Source organism: Bactrocera latifrons, unplaced genomic scaffold (genome assembly GCF_001853355.1).
Source record: "Bactrocera latifrons isolate USDA-ARS-PBARC rearing strain unplaced genomic scaffold, ASM185335v1 scaffold_11, whole genome shotgun sequence".
In the NCBI taxonomy this organism is placed as follows: domain Eukaryota; kingdom Metazoa; phylum Arthropoda; class Insecta; order Diptera; family Tephritidae; genus Bactrocera; species Bactrocera latifrons.
Genome location: NW_017534519.1, coordinates 1,702,717 through 1,717,887, shown reverse-complemented (window position 1 = coordinate 1,717,887; position 15,171 = coordinate 1,702,717). Strand labels below are relative to the sequence as shown.

Below are 15,171 nucleotides of genomic sequence, written 5' to 3'. Positions count from 1 at the left end.
TAGTCAACCATGAGTTAAAATACAATTAGCACATGCTTACAATTAAACACGCTGCGAAATATGTGGAGCATTCACTTACTGGCATGAGGACTATGGCACATGATATCAGCATTATGTAAAGCAATGAGTAAACTGTTTGGTGGTTGTGGTTTTCAACGATTGTCGTTTTATTTGCAATCAGATATTAACACTCCATTCTTGACAGTGGCACTGAACAGATTTATAATCGTTCAAGAGTCCATTCTGGAAAACACTCTTGACACCTTATCTAATCCTTCAATATAAAATAACATGACGTTAGTAGAGCAATAAAGCAACTGCTCAATCATCCACCAATGCACTAGCTTTCTAACTTTCAAAAGCTGCCAAAAAATTGAGAGTGAGATGACTCTTCAAGCATTTAATTGACGAGGGAAATGAATAATGCTGCTAGTTTCTCATTTCCTTGAGGAATGCAACGAACTCTCATTTCCCAGGACGCATCTTCATCAACAAATTTTCAGTTTTATTATGCAACGCTCAATCACTCATAGTATGTATTTGCAATTATTTATATTAGATCAGATAATATTTGTTTATGGACGTAAATATGCTCTATTGGACTAGGTATTCCGTGCAATCAATCGCCAGAATGTCTGCTTAGAATAAATTAAAATGAATGAGCTTTTAATGCATTCAATATCTCAGCGAGAACAGCAACAACTTGAATTGCACTTTCAATGGGAATTGATTGCAAATGCCTGCAATGAAATACAACAACGCACGAGCAACGGATAAATCAACCTCACCGCCCTGCACCGCGCCAACGCGTTCACCGGCCGATGAGCCTAATGCAATCTGCAGTTCTCAGACGCTTAGCTCTTGTAGCGCAAGTGCGAGGGTAGAGCCGCTGCAGCCACTCTAATTGAGCCAATTAAATTGTATTATGTAATTTTCAAGGCGATTGCATAACACACTTAAGTGTATGCATGTGTGTATTGCTCGCATTTAGCCAAAGGATTGACGGCTGAGTGCTCGCTTGGCTGCAGCAGTGAAGCCAGAGAGTGAACGTAATTCTGCAGTTAACTCATTTTGTGCAAATATTTATAAATATATATCAGAAGCTGGTTTAGTTTGATTAAGAAGCACATGTACAGGGAAGAAAATGGGCATGTGACGCAGCTGGCTTTCAATGTTAGCCTTTAAAGTGTTTCCAACGGTCTATTTAAAAATAATTTCCATTTAAGGGGTTAGGTGTAGTCAGAATTCTCAAAAAAAATTTTTTTTTTTATTACATTTTCGTTAAGTGTAATATCTTAAAACTATTCTCTGCAAATTTCTCGTTGATCCGATAATTAGTTTTCAAGTTATTCGACAAATAACAGAGCTCGGGCACTTCAAAGCGCTAGTGTGAACCTTTAAACGCGTTTTTCTCAAAACTATGTTTTTTGGACTGGTGATAATTGTAACTCGAAAACCGCTCAGTAGATTTTAATGAAATTTATATAGCTTTTAGAATACATAATAATCGAAGAATTTCTTTTTTTTTCAAAAATTTCGATTTTTTAGGACCCTTGATTTATATATAAAATTCCTGAGGCTGCCATTTTGTTAATTTCGAAAAAAACCTTCTATCAGATCCAGGATTATCTATTTATAAAACTATTTTTTGCCCGATTAATTTTAGATGAATCTCCAAAGACTTATGATTGTCACCGCAAGTACCTTTTTTTGGAACAGGGTCAACACAAACAACTATAACTTTGGAAATTAATTTTTTTTTTTAAATTTTCGTGACTTCAAGTTAATACATTCTGTAATAATGCCAAATTATTAATAACACAAAATAACACGATTTAATAGCAAGAAAAAGCAAAATACTTAAACTTCTAATTTTTTCGTGCCTCTGACTACAACCAACCCCTTAAGTATTTCATAAATAGATATTATATGTGCTGAGAATGCAGTTTTATTTTTTGTTTTATTTCTTATTTCATTTAAAGATATTTATCAAAGTATGCTACCAATATGACTTCTATATTCTGCTTCATGAATTATTAAATTTCTCTAAACCATTCTGCATCTATTTACATATTCAGCTGCGTTTATTGTAAGTTTATGTGATACGAAAGGTCAACAGACAGTTTCCACGTTTGTTTCACTCATTTGGTTTCAAGAGCATAAATTAGACGAATTAAGTACCGAGTATATTTTTACTAAAAGAATTCTGAAGATGACTCTGTTTGGGAGAAATAGAAGCTGGGAGAAGAAGCATTATTAACATATTGCTTTCATTAATATTTATGAGTACTCCCACATACTTTTACATGTTATTTACACAAATAATATGTACATACACAATTTATGTATATAAGTTTGTTTTTAATGGGCTGACGCAAATTCTTTAGGAAAAAGCGGCTTGTACTATACAGTACAAATAAGAGCCAAAGATAACAAAAATATAAGTTATATATATGGGTTGTCAAAAAAGTCTTGCGGTATTTTTATTGAATTTTCAATTGATCATAAATTTTTTTTTGATGACTCATGCCCAGCTCTTGACCGATGCGACGGCTGCTACTAAGCCGGTCTCTTTTGACCAATTCAGCGATTTTAACGCAATTTTCGACGACAGGCCTTCCGGAGCGTGGCGCATCTTCGACCACCTCTACACCAGAACGTTGAAACCATTGTTGTGCGGTGGAAATGGAAACTGTATCGGGTCCATAAACTGCACAAATTTTATTGCCGGCCGGAGATGCATTATCAGATGCATAGATAGATGCATTGCCTTTATCGTAGTAGTACTGTAAAATATGCCGTATTTTCTTAAAAGCAACGACAATCAATCAAACACGTGTTAGCGCGTGAAATGAGCTTTCCAAAAAGGTATAGCATGACCCGATGCGATGAATAAAACTAGAATTACGCGCTCTCAGCGCGAACTAGCGAAAATACCGCAAGACTTTTTTGACAAGCTAATATAAATTTTTATATTTGAGATAATAGGAAATATACGTTGATCTCTTTCAACCTCTGGTTCGTTTTATGTTGCTACAGAATATTAAATAGTTTGGTTCACCTAATGGTTGTTTGTATCACTTAAAACTAACGGATTAGGGTTATATCTAATTGGGGGTAAAAATTGTACTATGGACGTGGCACCGCCCAGTTTTAAATGAAATCTCATGCAATTTTGGCGTACAACTCACGAAGAATCAATAAAGTATTCAAAAAACAAAAAAAAAAGTATAACACTCAAATACAAGTAGTTTTCCTTGTTGACTGTTTGGCTGGTCGGAAGGAATTTGGAGTGCACCTCACCTCGATAATCGAAGAAAACTTTCGACATAACCTTGATGAGCATTGATCCAAGACTCATCATAAAAATTAATGATTTTGGAAGCAACAGTGCTTTAACTTTTCTTAGGTCGAAATAATCTTTGAAAACAATATTCACTAATCCTTCTGATATTCTAATGATGCCAGTAATATCTCTGACTGTTAATCGTCTCTTCCTTACCTGTTTACCTTTTATTGAGAAATCGAGTAAAGAAAGTTTGAAAACATTTTCCAAATAAATCTCAAAAGGTGTCTAAACGAACCTAGTTCAATTCAATTCAAAACAATCTCATAATTCAACAACACAGAAAATAGGGTATTCCAAAAACATGCATACCTGAGATGTTGAAGCTTATAAGCCTTTAATTTTTCGGTTTATTTTGCATATTTCTGTTTTGCATAGCATTAACCGGTATTTTCACGCCTTGAAACGCACATTTCCGGCGCCTGCACACAAACAGGCGCAATGTGTGTAACGAACTCATTAAATCAAATTTTAGCAGTTATTTTAGCGTATGCACGACTGCCACATTGGCGCGCCCTGAAAACGTACATGCCTGGCGAACTACTTGAGTCGCATACTGTAGAACATAATGTTTGCAATCATCTTGAGTAGCGGTCGCCAAGGCAGGTTATCCCCAAATACAAACAAACTGTCTGTGTGTGTGTCTTAAAGAAAGTAAGCATTTGAATTAGCATAAGCATACAGCCTTCCACTCATGCCTGTTTATGTGCGTGCTGTATTCACCATTTTGGATTTGAGTCTAGTTGCTTTCAAGTTGCTTTCCTCAGCTAAGCACTCTTGGACAGTCGTGCAGACACTCCGCAGCTCAGATTGGACGCACTGCTGCAATTATGCATTAATTAATCATACACATCGGTGACTGCTCGCAGATCCAAATGCGCGTGCAATTAGCCAAGGCTAATGCTGCCTCGTCGCAACACTTTCGGCGCTTGCTTTTTGCTCCTTCTCTCGCTCTCCTCTAGGTAGAGAATTTCGTCTTTTCAATTTGATTTGATTTAGAAAATATGTCGAACTCGTTGCTATGACACAGACAAATTGGCGGATCCAAGCAGACTCACTTGAAAAGGTTAAAATTACAAAAAGGCAAAACAGTGTTTAAAAGCATATTTTGCAAGCAGTGTTACTAAAAAGGTATTTGGAATGTGCTTATCCTACCTGAGGCAGTGAATCTTTTACTTTACAAAGCCGGGTAGCAGATTGTTATGGATTGCTTATCCTTTCTACCCATCAAGCATTGAGCGTGTAAAGATATGAGTGTGATTTTGCTGTACGGTCATCGGCAAGCCCGCAAATGCTTTGAATCAAATTGCTCAGCTTTATGCTGTAGTAGCGCGCCTGGCCTTGAGGTTAAAAAAGTATATACTTATTGCACAGACATGTGCGTAACTGAACTTAGTTCATTATTCAGAAATCTAAGTTAAAGACATGCTCTCCCCTCCCTCTTAGAGCGAACGATTTGATAATTTGTGATTTGGAGCCAAAGAGTAAAAAAGTTTTAAATATTTTTGAGAAATTTTGCCACACATTTACATATTTTCCTTTACTTATATTATTAAAATAGTTAACTAGCGTTAGACACGGTTGCTTCGAAGCTATAGTACCCTTCACAAATACTAAAGATTCCTTAGTAAAGCTTGATTTCAAACAATCAATCAATACCTCAAAAACTGAGGGACTAGTACTGGGATATACAGACAGTCAGATAGAAGGCTAAATCGACTCAGCTCGCCACGGCTGTCATTTATATATACTTTATGCAGTCTCTGACGTTGCCTTTCGGGTGTTACAAATATCGTGGGGAACTTCAAGGGTTAAATGGGTTTCCTCAGGTAAAAAACAGTCTTTTTCAACAATTAATTTCTTATATAAAAAATGAAATATTTTATTCGAATTTTTTATAATAATAAACATACACTGTTAATAAATAAATTCCAAAATTTTTGGAAAAAAGTATTTTAAACTTGGGCATTACGACCCCTCGGAAAAAAATGCGCCCGCGTTTGGCAGTGAAAAAATATATGTTTTAGATAAAAGCTTAGCTTAGAACTTGAACGAAAAAACAGCTCCTAAAATTGGATTTTTGGTAGACATTTTTACAACAAGATGAAAATTTCATAAAATTTTGTTTTTCAAATACTTTGTACAAATCTTTAAGAATTGTATTTCAAAGATGAAGATGGGTTGCGTAGTTCTCGAGAAATCCATCCGACTTCAAAAACACAATGGCGCATTTAGCCTAGCTAGCCTCGAGCGCACAAGTTCTCAAGGCTGAGAACTTTTACTCGGATCTACTTGAAAGTTTAGGACAATATTTTAGAGGTGTTGCAGAATTTAATAAGACAAAAGATCAATTTTTTTAAACACGCAAACCTTTATAACCTCATAATATAATGTGGACTTTTCGATAAGTGGTTCAAATAAAATAAAGGTTCTCGAAAACTATACATTAGTATTTTTTCTTTTTTCTTCTTAGAAAATGTTTCAAATATCGGTTAAATTCGAAATTTTATTTTTTATGAATTTACCACACGCTCCGTTAACTCATTTTGAGTAGCAGTAAAGCATACACTAGAAGGTAAAAGTTAAAGCGTGGCGATGTTTGCCGCTTTAAATGGCAGATCGTTAATTATACATAATACAATATATTTTAAATTCATATAAATTAATAATGTGGCGCATGTCGAGCGACGCGAAAAACAAGAATCTGCAATTTAACTCGCATACATTTTTAAAGAAGGAATTGCGCACCGCCACACCCCCACCCAAACCAATGCCTTTGCATGTATGCAAATATCTATTGAAAATCACGAGCTCACTCACATTAATTTATACGCGAACACACACACACCAACATACACACCCACACAGAGGCGCACATAAATCACGGAGCGAGAAAATGGAGAGCGAAATGATTGAATGAGATGAGCAAATGGATATAAACTTTGTTAGCGAGTGCCATTAAAGCGCAGTTAGGGATTGGAAGCGCCTAAATGAGGGTAGACGGAATGAAAACAGAAATCAAGCAAAATGTTTTAAGCGAAATTCTTACGCAGAAAATCTTGCAAATGAAGAAGAGAAATTCTAGAAAAATGAACTCACGCAGAAGAGAGGAACGAAAGCAGAAATAGCACAGGTGTGTGTGCCCTGTGGGCGTGTGTCGTGAAGCGTTCACATGACACACAACTTAAAGTCGTCATGGTCATGACTCAGCTTGGAAAAACTTCCATGTAATGCGCCGGAGCAATATATTTGCGATGCCGTTAGCTTTTTCAGGCCATGCATGCCACCTAGACGTGTATGCGTGTGTATAAGCACACACGGACCGTTAAGGGCAATAAAAATATTTTATATTCAGGTGTTCCCTTTTACGACCACATTGTGCTACAACACCCTGTTATTGATATTTCAAAACAGGAATAAAGGGGCGCACGGGCGGGCGGGAGCATAATAAACAAGAAACCGACGTAACATTCCCGCACATCCTGCATAAGCACTCGCAGAGCTTGTCGCTTTCTTTTGCTTGCTGCAGGAGCTTCGGTTTGTTATTGTTTTTCTGTCAGACATACTACAGCCGAGCAGACATATGTACATCAAGCCCACACCAGTCTCTGTGAATTGAAAAAAGGAAATGTTCGCAGAAGTCTATTGGGAAGCAATGAATCCAAAGTTGAGTTCGGCTGTAAAGAGATCTGACAGCAGCTTTACAAGCACAATTGTTGCAAATTTTTATTTACTAGTCCGTTGACTACGAAAGAATAGGAAAGTTATTTTTTGTTGAAATCAAAATGTCTGCCGTTATTTGAGTTACCAATGTCCTTTCTTAAGAAAAAAATATTGCAATAATGTATTCAAGCACATTTCATGCTTTTTCATAGCTGGAATTTCCATTCCTTTGCAATTTTAAATGTTATAGACCTACCACCTAGTCAGCGCTTTACAAAGCAGACACATCATTATTCTGGCTGTCACAAGTTCAGGCCGAAGCTGTGATTGCCTGAAATCCTAGTTAGCAAATTATGAAAAAAGCATACAACTAAAGAAGAAGTTAAGGCGTCCATTGTACACTCTTGTTGAAAAATTAACTTGTGAAGCCGTGAGTTAAAATTTAAAATAAGAGATCGACTGCCAAAATTACCAATCGATTGGTCACCCTCTATCGTCTGGTGAGACAAAAGTAGTTGAAATCTTCTCATACTTCATGCATTTTGTAATTTGCTTAACTTTGCTGACAAAAAGAGTTTATGTTCTGTATGATAACACCTTTGGGCACCCCTGGAAAATTTAAAAAATATTTTTGTATTGAGAATGTTAAGGGAATATACTGATCCCTTTGAGGAAATTTCAAATGTTCTCTGAACCTTTCACCTCATTTTGATGTTTCACTAATGAGAAACAGATTGGTGTGATCGAAAGAGAGACTGTCTCCTAGAAGCTGTTCATTTGTCCGAAGCGCCGATGTCAAATCACTATAGCCTATGGCATGAAAGTTCCACCAGTGGATGTTTATACCCTGAACAGAGTATATTAAGTTTGCCTCAATGCTTGTAACACCCAAAAAGAATCGTCAAATACCCTATAAAGTATAGACAAATGAGGAGCGCAACGGGCTAAGCCGATTTAGACAAGTCGGTCTATCTTTCCTTATGTCTGCATATATAACTTCGCTCAGTGTTTAAGACATCGATCTGAAATTTTGCACACGTCTTTTTCTCACCTAGAAGCTGCTCATATGATAAGTGATATATTCGCGAAATTTGGCATAGACATTTAATTAAAAAAAAAAAAACATTATTAATATAGTTATTAAATATTTATCTCCCTAACCGGGCATTTTTCCCATAAGTATAACGATTTTTGGAAGTTTCACTTTTCAGTGTTTCACTTTTATACAGCAACCAATTACTAGATTCAACACAGTCTTTCACTAAAGAGTAAACTTGCCACAAGGGATACCATTAATCTTTTTAATGCAGCCGTCATAATTGAATTGGTATTCTAATCTTACGAATTCTTATCGATTCAGCGCAAATATATCGACGATGAAGACTGGGAACAGACGCAAAACTCAAATCAAATTGCGGCCAGATTCAATTAAACAGACTGTCAGAATCAAGCAAAATGTCTATCACTAAACTTTGTAGTCTGCAAGACGAGTTGCGCCGCACAAAACTTAATTAAGCGGCTAAGGCGTGATGGTGTAAGCCAGTAACCAGACCAGACAGGTGTACTCAGGCCACTGGAGTGACGGAAAACTAAAAGCGAACAAACAAAGCCAATGTGTGCAAGCAGAAAGCCAGCGTCTGTCAACATTTAGCTCAATAAACGAGAAAGAAATTCACAATGCGCTCACCATGTAAAGCCAGTACTTCGCCACTTCCGATGGAAATTCTGCAGAAAGCTTCAACCCACAACAATAAAAGTATAAATTATCCCCGAGCGTATGGAAAAAGTAGAGGCCAAGCTGTTGTTAACTGAAAGCCCACGCAAAAACAAAGCACACTGAAACAACAACAATTATCAGCTGCTTTTGCTTCTGTGTGCGTTCGTCATGAGTTGGGCTTCAGCTGGTGCTTCCTACGCCTTTGTGCGCCCAGCACTTGTTTGGCCAGCCCACGAAGTATGTAGGTTATCCAGGCACAGCAGGAGCCGAGCGAGTGCAAAGTGGATGTGTGGAAAACACGTTTCATTGGCGCAGCAAAAGTTTAACGAAAATTATGCACTTAAGACTTTAAAGTTGATCATAAACTGTCCCTTTGAGCTACCAACGTGAGTAGTTTAAGAATGTGTCCCACTCACACACACATACTGTATGAGTAGGAGCATATGGTCACTGGCTGGCATGTCGCAATTCTTGAAAGCGACATTACATTTTGTGACTGCTCACTTATGTTCTAAGCAAAATATGGACATATGACTCGTGTGGGTACACACGGTTCGCTTTAGCCTGCCAACTAGCCAAATAGTTGGCATACAATCGCTTGAAGCTAAGGCCAATTGGAGTTCACTCCAATGTTCTGGGCTATGACATACCAAATAGCAATACATTAAGCTGTGTTTGTGTGAATGAGGGCATAATACTGTTATAACAGCCATCATCCAACATTAATATATGCCAGTGGATTGACAAACAAAGCTGACATGCCATAGAACTCAATAACAACTTAACATCTGCAATGTGAATTTCTTCGAATTAACCTACTTCTTTACTAGTAGGTTCTGTTAGACTTAAGTCGCTTACAAAAGTCTGATATTATTCTCTTTATGATATCTCTATACTTAAGTGATCTAACTCTACTAGGACGATACTTCTGTTACTTCAATTTGTATTTAAACACATACATTCCAAACATTCTTTAATGGAAACCCATGTCCCTCGGGTAAAAAACTGTTTTTTTTTCAACAATTTTTTTCTCATATAAGAAATTCAATATTTTATTAGTATTTTTATTGTTACTAATACTACTAATATATAACATAAGCAAAGAAATTCTGAAATTTATGGAAAAAAAATATATTAAACTCGGCGATTTTTACGTCATTCCCGGTGCCGCATCGGAAAAAAGAAGCGGCCGCGTTGGAAGCATAATTTCTTCATCTAAAGTGAAAAAATACTTGTTTTAATTAATACATTAATTTAGGACTTGCACGAGGGGAAAAAACTGAAAATTGGATTTTTGTCGGATATTTTTACAAAAAAAGGCAAATTTCGCAAATTTTTTTTTTTATTTTTTTCAAATATTTGTAATCGAAAAAAAATCTTTCATTCATGTTTTTTGAATTTTATCTCAAAGAAATATTTAAAATTTCATGAAGATCGGTCATTGACACCGCCCAAAAACGTGTTTTTGTTTGAGCAAAATATAATTTTTTTTTTTTGTTAAAAATTTATGTCCTTATTTGAGAAATATAAAAATAATAATTGTTCCGTACAAACTTGTTGCTTTCAGGTTGAACAAATCCAGGCTGAGTACAAAGTGTTGGCTCTTCAGTACCATCCGGATAAGAATGACGGAGACAAGGATGCTGAAGCCAAGTTCCAACGGCTAAAGGTAAACAATTTCTAAAATATTTCATATAATCAACTTTTAACTGAAAGAGAGAATAGCTTATCTAAGTCATTCATATTGTTCGTTTGAAGTTGCCTTTATCAAACTTCTGTGTAATTTCTGAATAATTCAACGCATTTGAGTGACATATAGTTGCCACTTAAAACCAACATCGGTTCACGGTGGCCGAGTATTTGCGTACAGTGGCCATGCATGTCTGCCCACCATCGCTCAATGCACTAAAAATAAATTGCCAACGCATGTAACTGCTGCGAAAGCAACAATGTGCGAGCGTCAATCACGCACGCGCTGCACGCGAGCGACGGACGCAGAGCGCAGCAGATGTCGGCATGGCACTAACTCGTTTAAAACTTCGCACAAAGCAACCACTGAAGCCTGATTGACACACCAATACACACACAGCAGAAACCCACACTCACATGTGGCAAGCGCCAATTTGCGGTGGTGTGTGTGTCTTAAGCACTGGTAGACAACTTTAAGCCACGCAGTGTTATTTTACTTATTGCAGCGCCTGTGTGCGTCAAGCAAAAGTTTCATAAAGCGCCAGGGATATGAAATGCAACAGACGCTAGTGGCAGCTTAAAAACGAAAGGCGCTTGGCCGACTGCCTTCGGGTGTGCGTGTGTGTACGACGGAAGTTTCATGCCGTGCAAGACTCACACAGCAAATGTGGAGTTCACGCTTCAAACGCAAACTGTTACTTGCTTTCTGCCGCTTGTTTTCGCCAGCATTTTTTTCGCCTCGTCAGCCAAGAGCGATTGGGGAGCAAGACTCATGCGAAATGCTTACTTTTGAAATCGCACCACAGGCAGATCATGCAGCTGCACACACACACCCATATATACACACACACACAAGTGACATAATTGCATGCATGTGCTGTTGTTGGTGTGGATTTAAGAGCAAAATAACGAATGTAAGGAAAGTTTACCTTATTTGGAAAGTTACGTTCAATGTGCGTATGTGTGTTTGTTTACGCATACGAATGTGACAGTGTGTTTACTTGGTACCGTTAGCGCACTCAGTGTCACCTGTGTACTGTTATTACAACAATTTGACGCTGACGCAAAGCCCAACAATGCCTGACAGGCTTATTTTGTGAGTTGGTGTCCTTCGTCCCAACACTGCATATAAGCAACAATTACATTTAACTGGCATTCTCGTATAACGACGACCATATTCTCCATCTGCATTGCACATCGAGCTATTTTTTCTCTCTTGGCACTGTGGACAAACAGCTCAGTACTTTATTTCATTTCTTGCCACCACTTGTACCATAATTATTACGATAATACCACGAACGCACACATATTGTAAAATGATGCTTCAAAGAAAGTACTCTGAAGTGTATATAATAACGTAGAAACTAATCACTAAAGCACTCCACCTCTGAGAGATACACACTAACCACTACATATACACATCCCAAATTCGTTCTCTCACACTTGAAGCATCATTGGCCGACATTATTGCGAGAGCTCCAACTAACTACTTTCGGACAAAAAAGCAATATTTGCGGTTGAGCTCACAAATTTGCGTGCCCAGTGATGCGAAAGTTAATGGTTTCCTGTGCACATAAAATAGGCAAAAGTTCCGCTTCAAAAACAACAACACACACAACCCCGAACAACTCCGAACGGAAATCCTCTGAAGACCTGTTGCATCCAATTGCTGTCACTCACTAATTAATTGTTACTCTAAGGTCATGTGTGTCATGTATGTTTTGTTGCCCGTGCCAAATGTTGCCCCGGCCGCACGCCAACCTAAATATTTAGGCGAGCATTTGTGGTTGTGCAATTGCTGTAATTAACTTTTCTGTTTTTATTAGATTTTTTGTTGTTTTGGCAGCATTTGTGTATCCTTGAGCCTTAGCGGAGTGCGTAGTGTGGCCTTTAGTACAACTAATACTATACACACACATACACATATACTTGTAATTACGAGTTCAGCAGCATTTACGTTGTGCAGAAAAACACATAGCACCAAAAATATGAGAACAAAAACAATTTCATGAAAATTTATGAAAACAAATAATGGAATTATTTGAAAGCCTCCACTTTGTTGTCACAGACACAAATGCAATATTTCAAAATGAGCTTAAATTTCCACAGAATTATACTCAGGTCAATTGCCACTTGCAATGTTTCTTTCCTACACTTGAAATTAATTTGCATATTTGAAAAAGGAAAAGGGCAATCAGAGCAGTTTTATTAGAAAACAAAAGGCAAAATAACAATACTCAACTTTTTAGTCATAATTCATCGGCAACTCGAGCTGTTCTTCATTGCAATTGGCATTTTTAATCCCGAAGGATTTGTAGTTTTATATTGAGAATTATTCGTATATTCCCGTTTTCAATCGATATGGGATGCATGTTAATTGGTTCGTTAATGGGTTATACAGCTACAAACCAGAAGAACGAATTATTTTTCATTACTAAACAAAAATAATAATTTATAATCGGTGATTCAATCGAAGCATTCTAGGTTTCTTTGAGTGCAAAGCTGATCTCCAAAGGGACGTCTGAAAATAAGTGTATGGCTGTGAGGAATTATTCTGGTTAAACTCTCAAATTTAAAAAAAATTATTATTACAACAGATGGATCTGGGTTATGATCAAAGGACCGGAAAAAAAATTTTTGCTTGAAAAGGCGTCTTCCCAGAAAAAAGTTGTTTCTTTTGAAAAACTGTATTCCACGTGGCCTAAGCGGTAATATAAAGGCCGAAAAAACCGATTTTTCCAGAATTTTTTTCTGAGAATATTTTTAATTTTATTGATCCAAAAATGTTTACACATATTGGGCGTGTTTTATTCGACCAGCAAATTAAGCTCCTAATAGCTTAATTTTGTATGGAAGATTGCAAACATAATTATGTTGGCTTTTCATAAGCTACCATAGCTCGCATATTGAACTAGAAGCATTTCCAGTTCATCGCTTTTTTTTCGTTTACATTATTTAGGTTGTAGTTTGCAATAGATGACATACAATTTGGACACCTCATCTTGATAGATGAAAACGTAAACAAACAAAAATTACAAATTTTTTTTATCAGTATTGAGTTAAAATTAAGACAAATATGAACACTTGTTTTCGGTTATTTGTATTCTAGACCTCAAATAAATAAAATAAATATATTTGCATAGTATATGTATGTATTAATACTCCGTTTACAAATTTGAAATTTCAAACTAAATTGTATATCAGCTGATTGTTCTTCTCCTAATTGCCAACACAATTCATTTATAAGCTAATATATGAAATAAGCGAAGTGCGTTTTATTTGTCCATGATTTAGCTATTAGTTTGTGATGGTCAAATAAAACACGGCTATTATGTGGTAACATTTAACTGTACTTGAAGACCTAGCATTAGTGAAAATATTTACTTGGAAAAGAATTACAGCTGATCTCCGGGAGCTCTCTCAAAAAACAATTTTTTTTTTGTTTACTACTACATCTCTGAACTGGATCTAGTAAAGCGAATTAAAGGAGTAAGCAAAATAAAATTGTTTGACCAAATGGCGGTTTCTCAAAAAAATCGACTTCGGACCAAAGTTTGGACTTAAATTGTTTATAACAAAAAATATTTATCGGTGGGGAAAAAATTTCGATTAATCTTATCTTACATATGTATGTATGTACAATTAATCGCAAAATGTGTTGCTAAGCGCATAACTCAACAACGCCTGGACCAATTTTGCCAGTTCTTTTTTAAAATGTTCGTTGAGGTTCAAGGATGGTTTTTACAGCAAGAAAAATTCGAATAATTGGCGTAAGACCCCTAAAAATATCCCCTTTCTTTTTCCCACGCAAATGAATGAATATTTATTTGTTAATAACGCTAAAAGAACGGCTCCATCAATCTTGATAAAATTTTCAGAAGTTGTTCGTTGTGGATCCAGGAAGGTTTAGGACTGAAAATACCTTATACTATTCATGAGGAAACGTCGGAAAATTGGATAATTCCAAAAAGTAACCTTTGTCCATACATTTTTTTTTTTTTTTAATTTTTGTTTGGTTTGTTTTTCAATATTTTGATTTGTAAATTATTTGAATCGTTCAATTTCGGTCGCTTGCTTTTTTATTCCGGCTATTCAAAAGAAAAATTATTAAAAACTATTCAGTGAAAACTTTACGCGTGTTTCACACAAAGAGATCAATTGCAGATTGAAGTTTGTTACGAAGCCACGAAGAAGTCGCCCTAATATCGGTCAGCGTTCTTTTTGCCATCAATGTATGGCAGTTCAAGGCAAGGCAAAGCAAGAAGTACTCCCAGGATGCGGTGACATAGGTGCGGAATTATGGACCGCTTTCAATCAGCAAGCGATCGTCACGACGTCACAGCGCGACTTTTCAAACAACAGTTATGATGTTTGATGGACTTTATCATGAAGCGACGTATGTATATGTGGTACTATTAGATGCTAGATGTATTCTGTAGATGTACTCTGTTGAGTGGCAAACGAGAGGTGCGCACACGCACACATTATTCTTCAGATGGTGGTTACACCAGATCAAATTGATGAAATCATTTCTGCGGAAATACCTGATACAGAGAAAGATCCAGTGTTATACGAAGTGGCGAAAACCAATATGGTTCATGGACCTTGCATGGATGGCAAAATGCTTGGTTCTACGAACTCGTTTGAGTTCTAACGATTTGATATTTCAGTTCAAACGTATTCCGTTTCCAGTGAACATTGCATTTGAGATGACAATCAACAGGACACAAGGATAGTCGCATAGCGTGTGGCATAA

The 15,171-nt window shown here is 36.6% G+C and overlaps 1 protein-coding gene across 3 annotated transcripts in view; it reads left to right on the top strand.

Moving 5' to 3' along the window:
* LOC108972718 (J domain-containing protein) overlaps window positions 1-15,171 on the top strand; it is a 33,192-nt gene that overhangs the window by 10,297 nt on the left and 7,724 nt on the right. For all 3 annotated transcript variants that reach the window (XM_018939453.1, XM_018939462.1, XM_018939470.1), the window contains exon 3: window positions 10,294-10,395. In XM_018939453.1, the coding sequence (XP_018794998.1) occupies window positions 10,294-10,395 (102 nt within the window). The remainder of the gene's footprint in view (window positions 1-10,293; window positions 10,396-15,171) is intronic.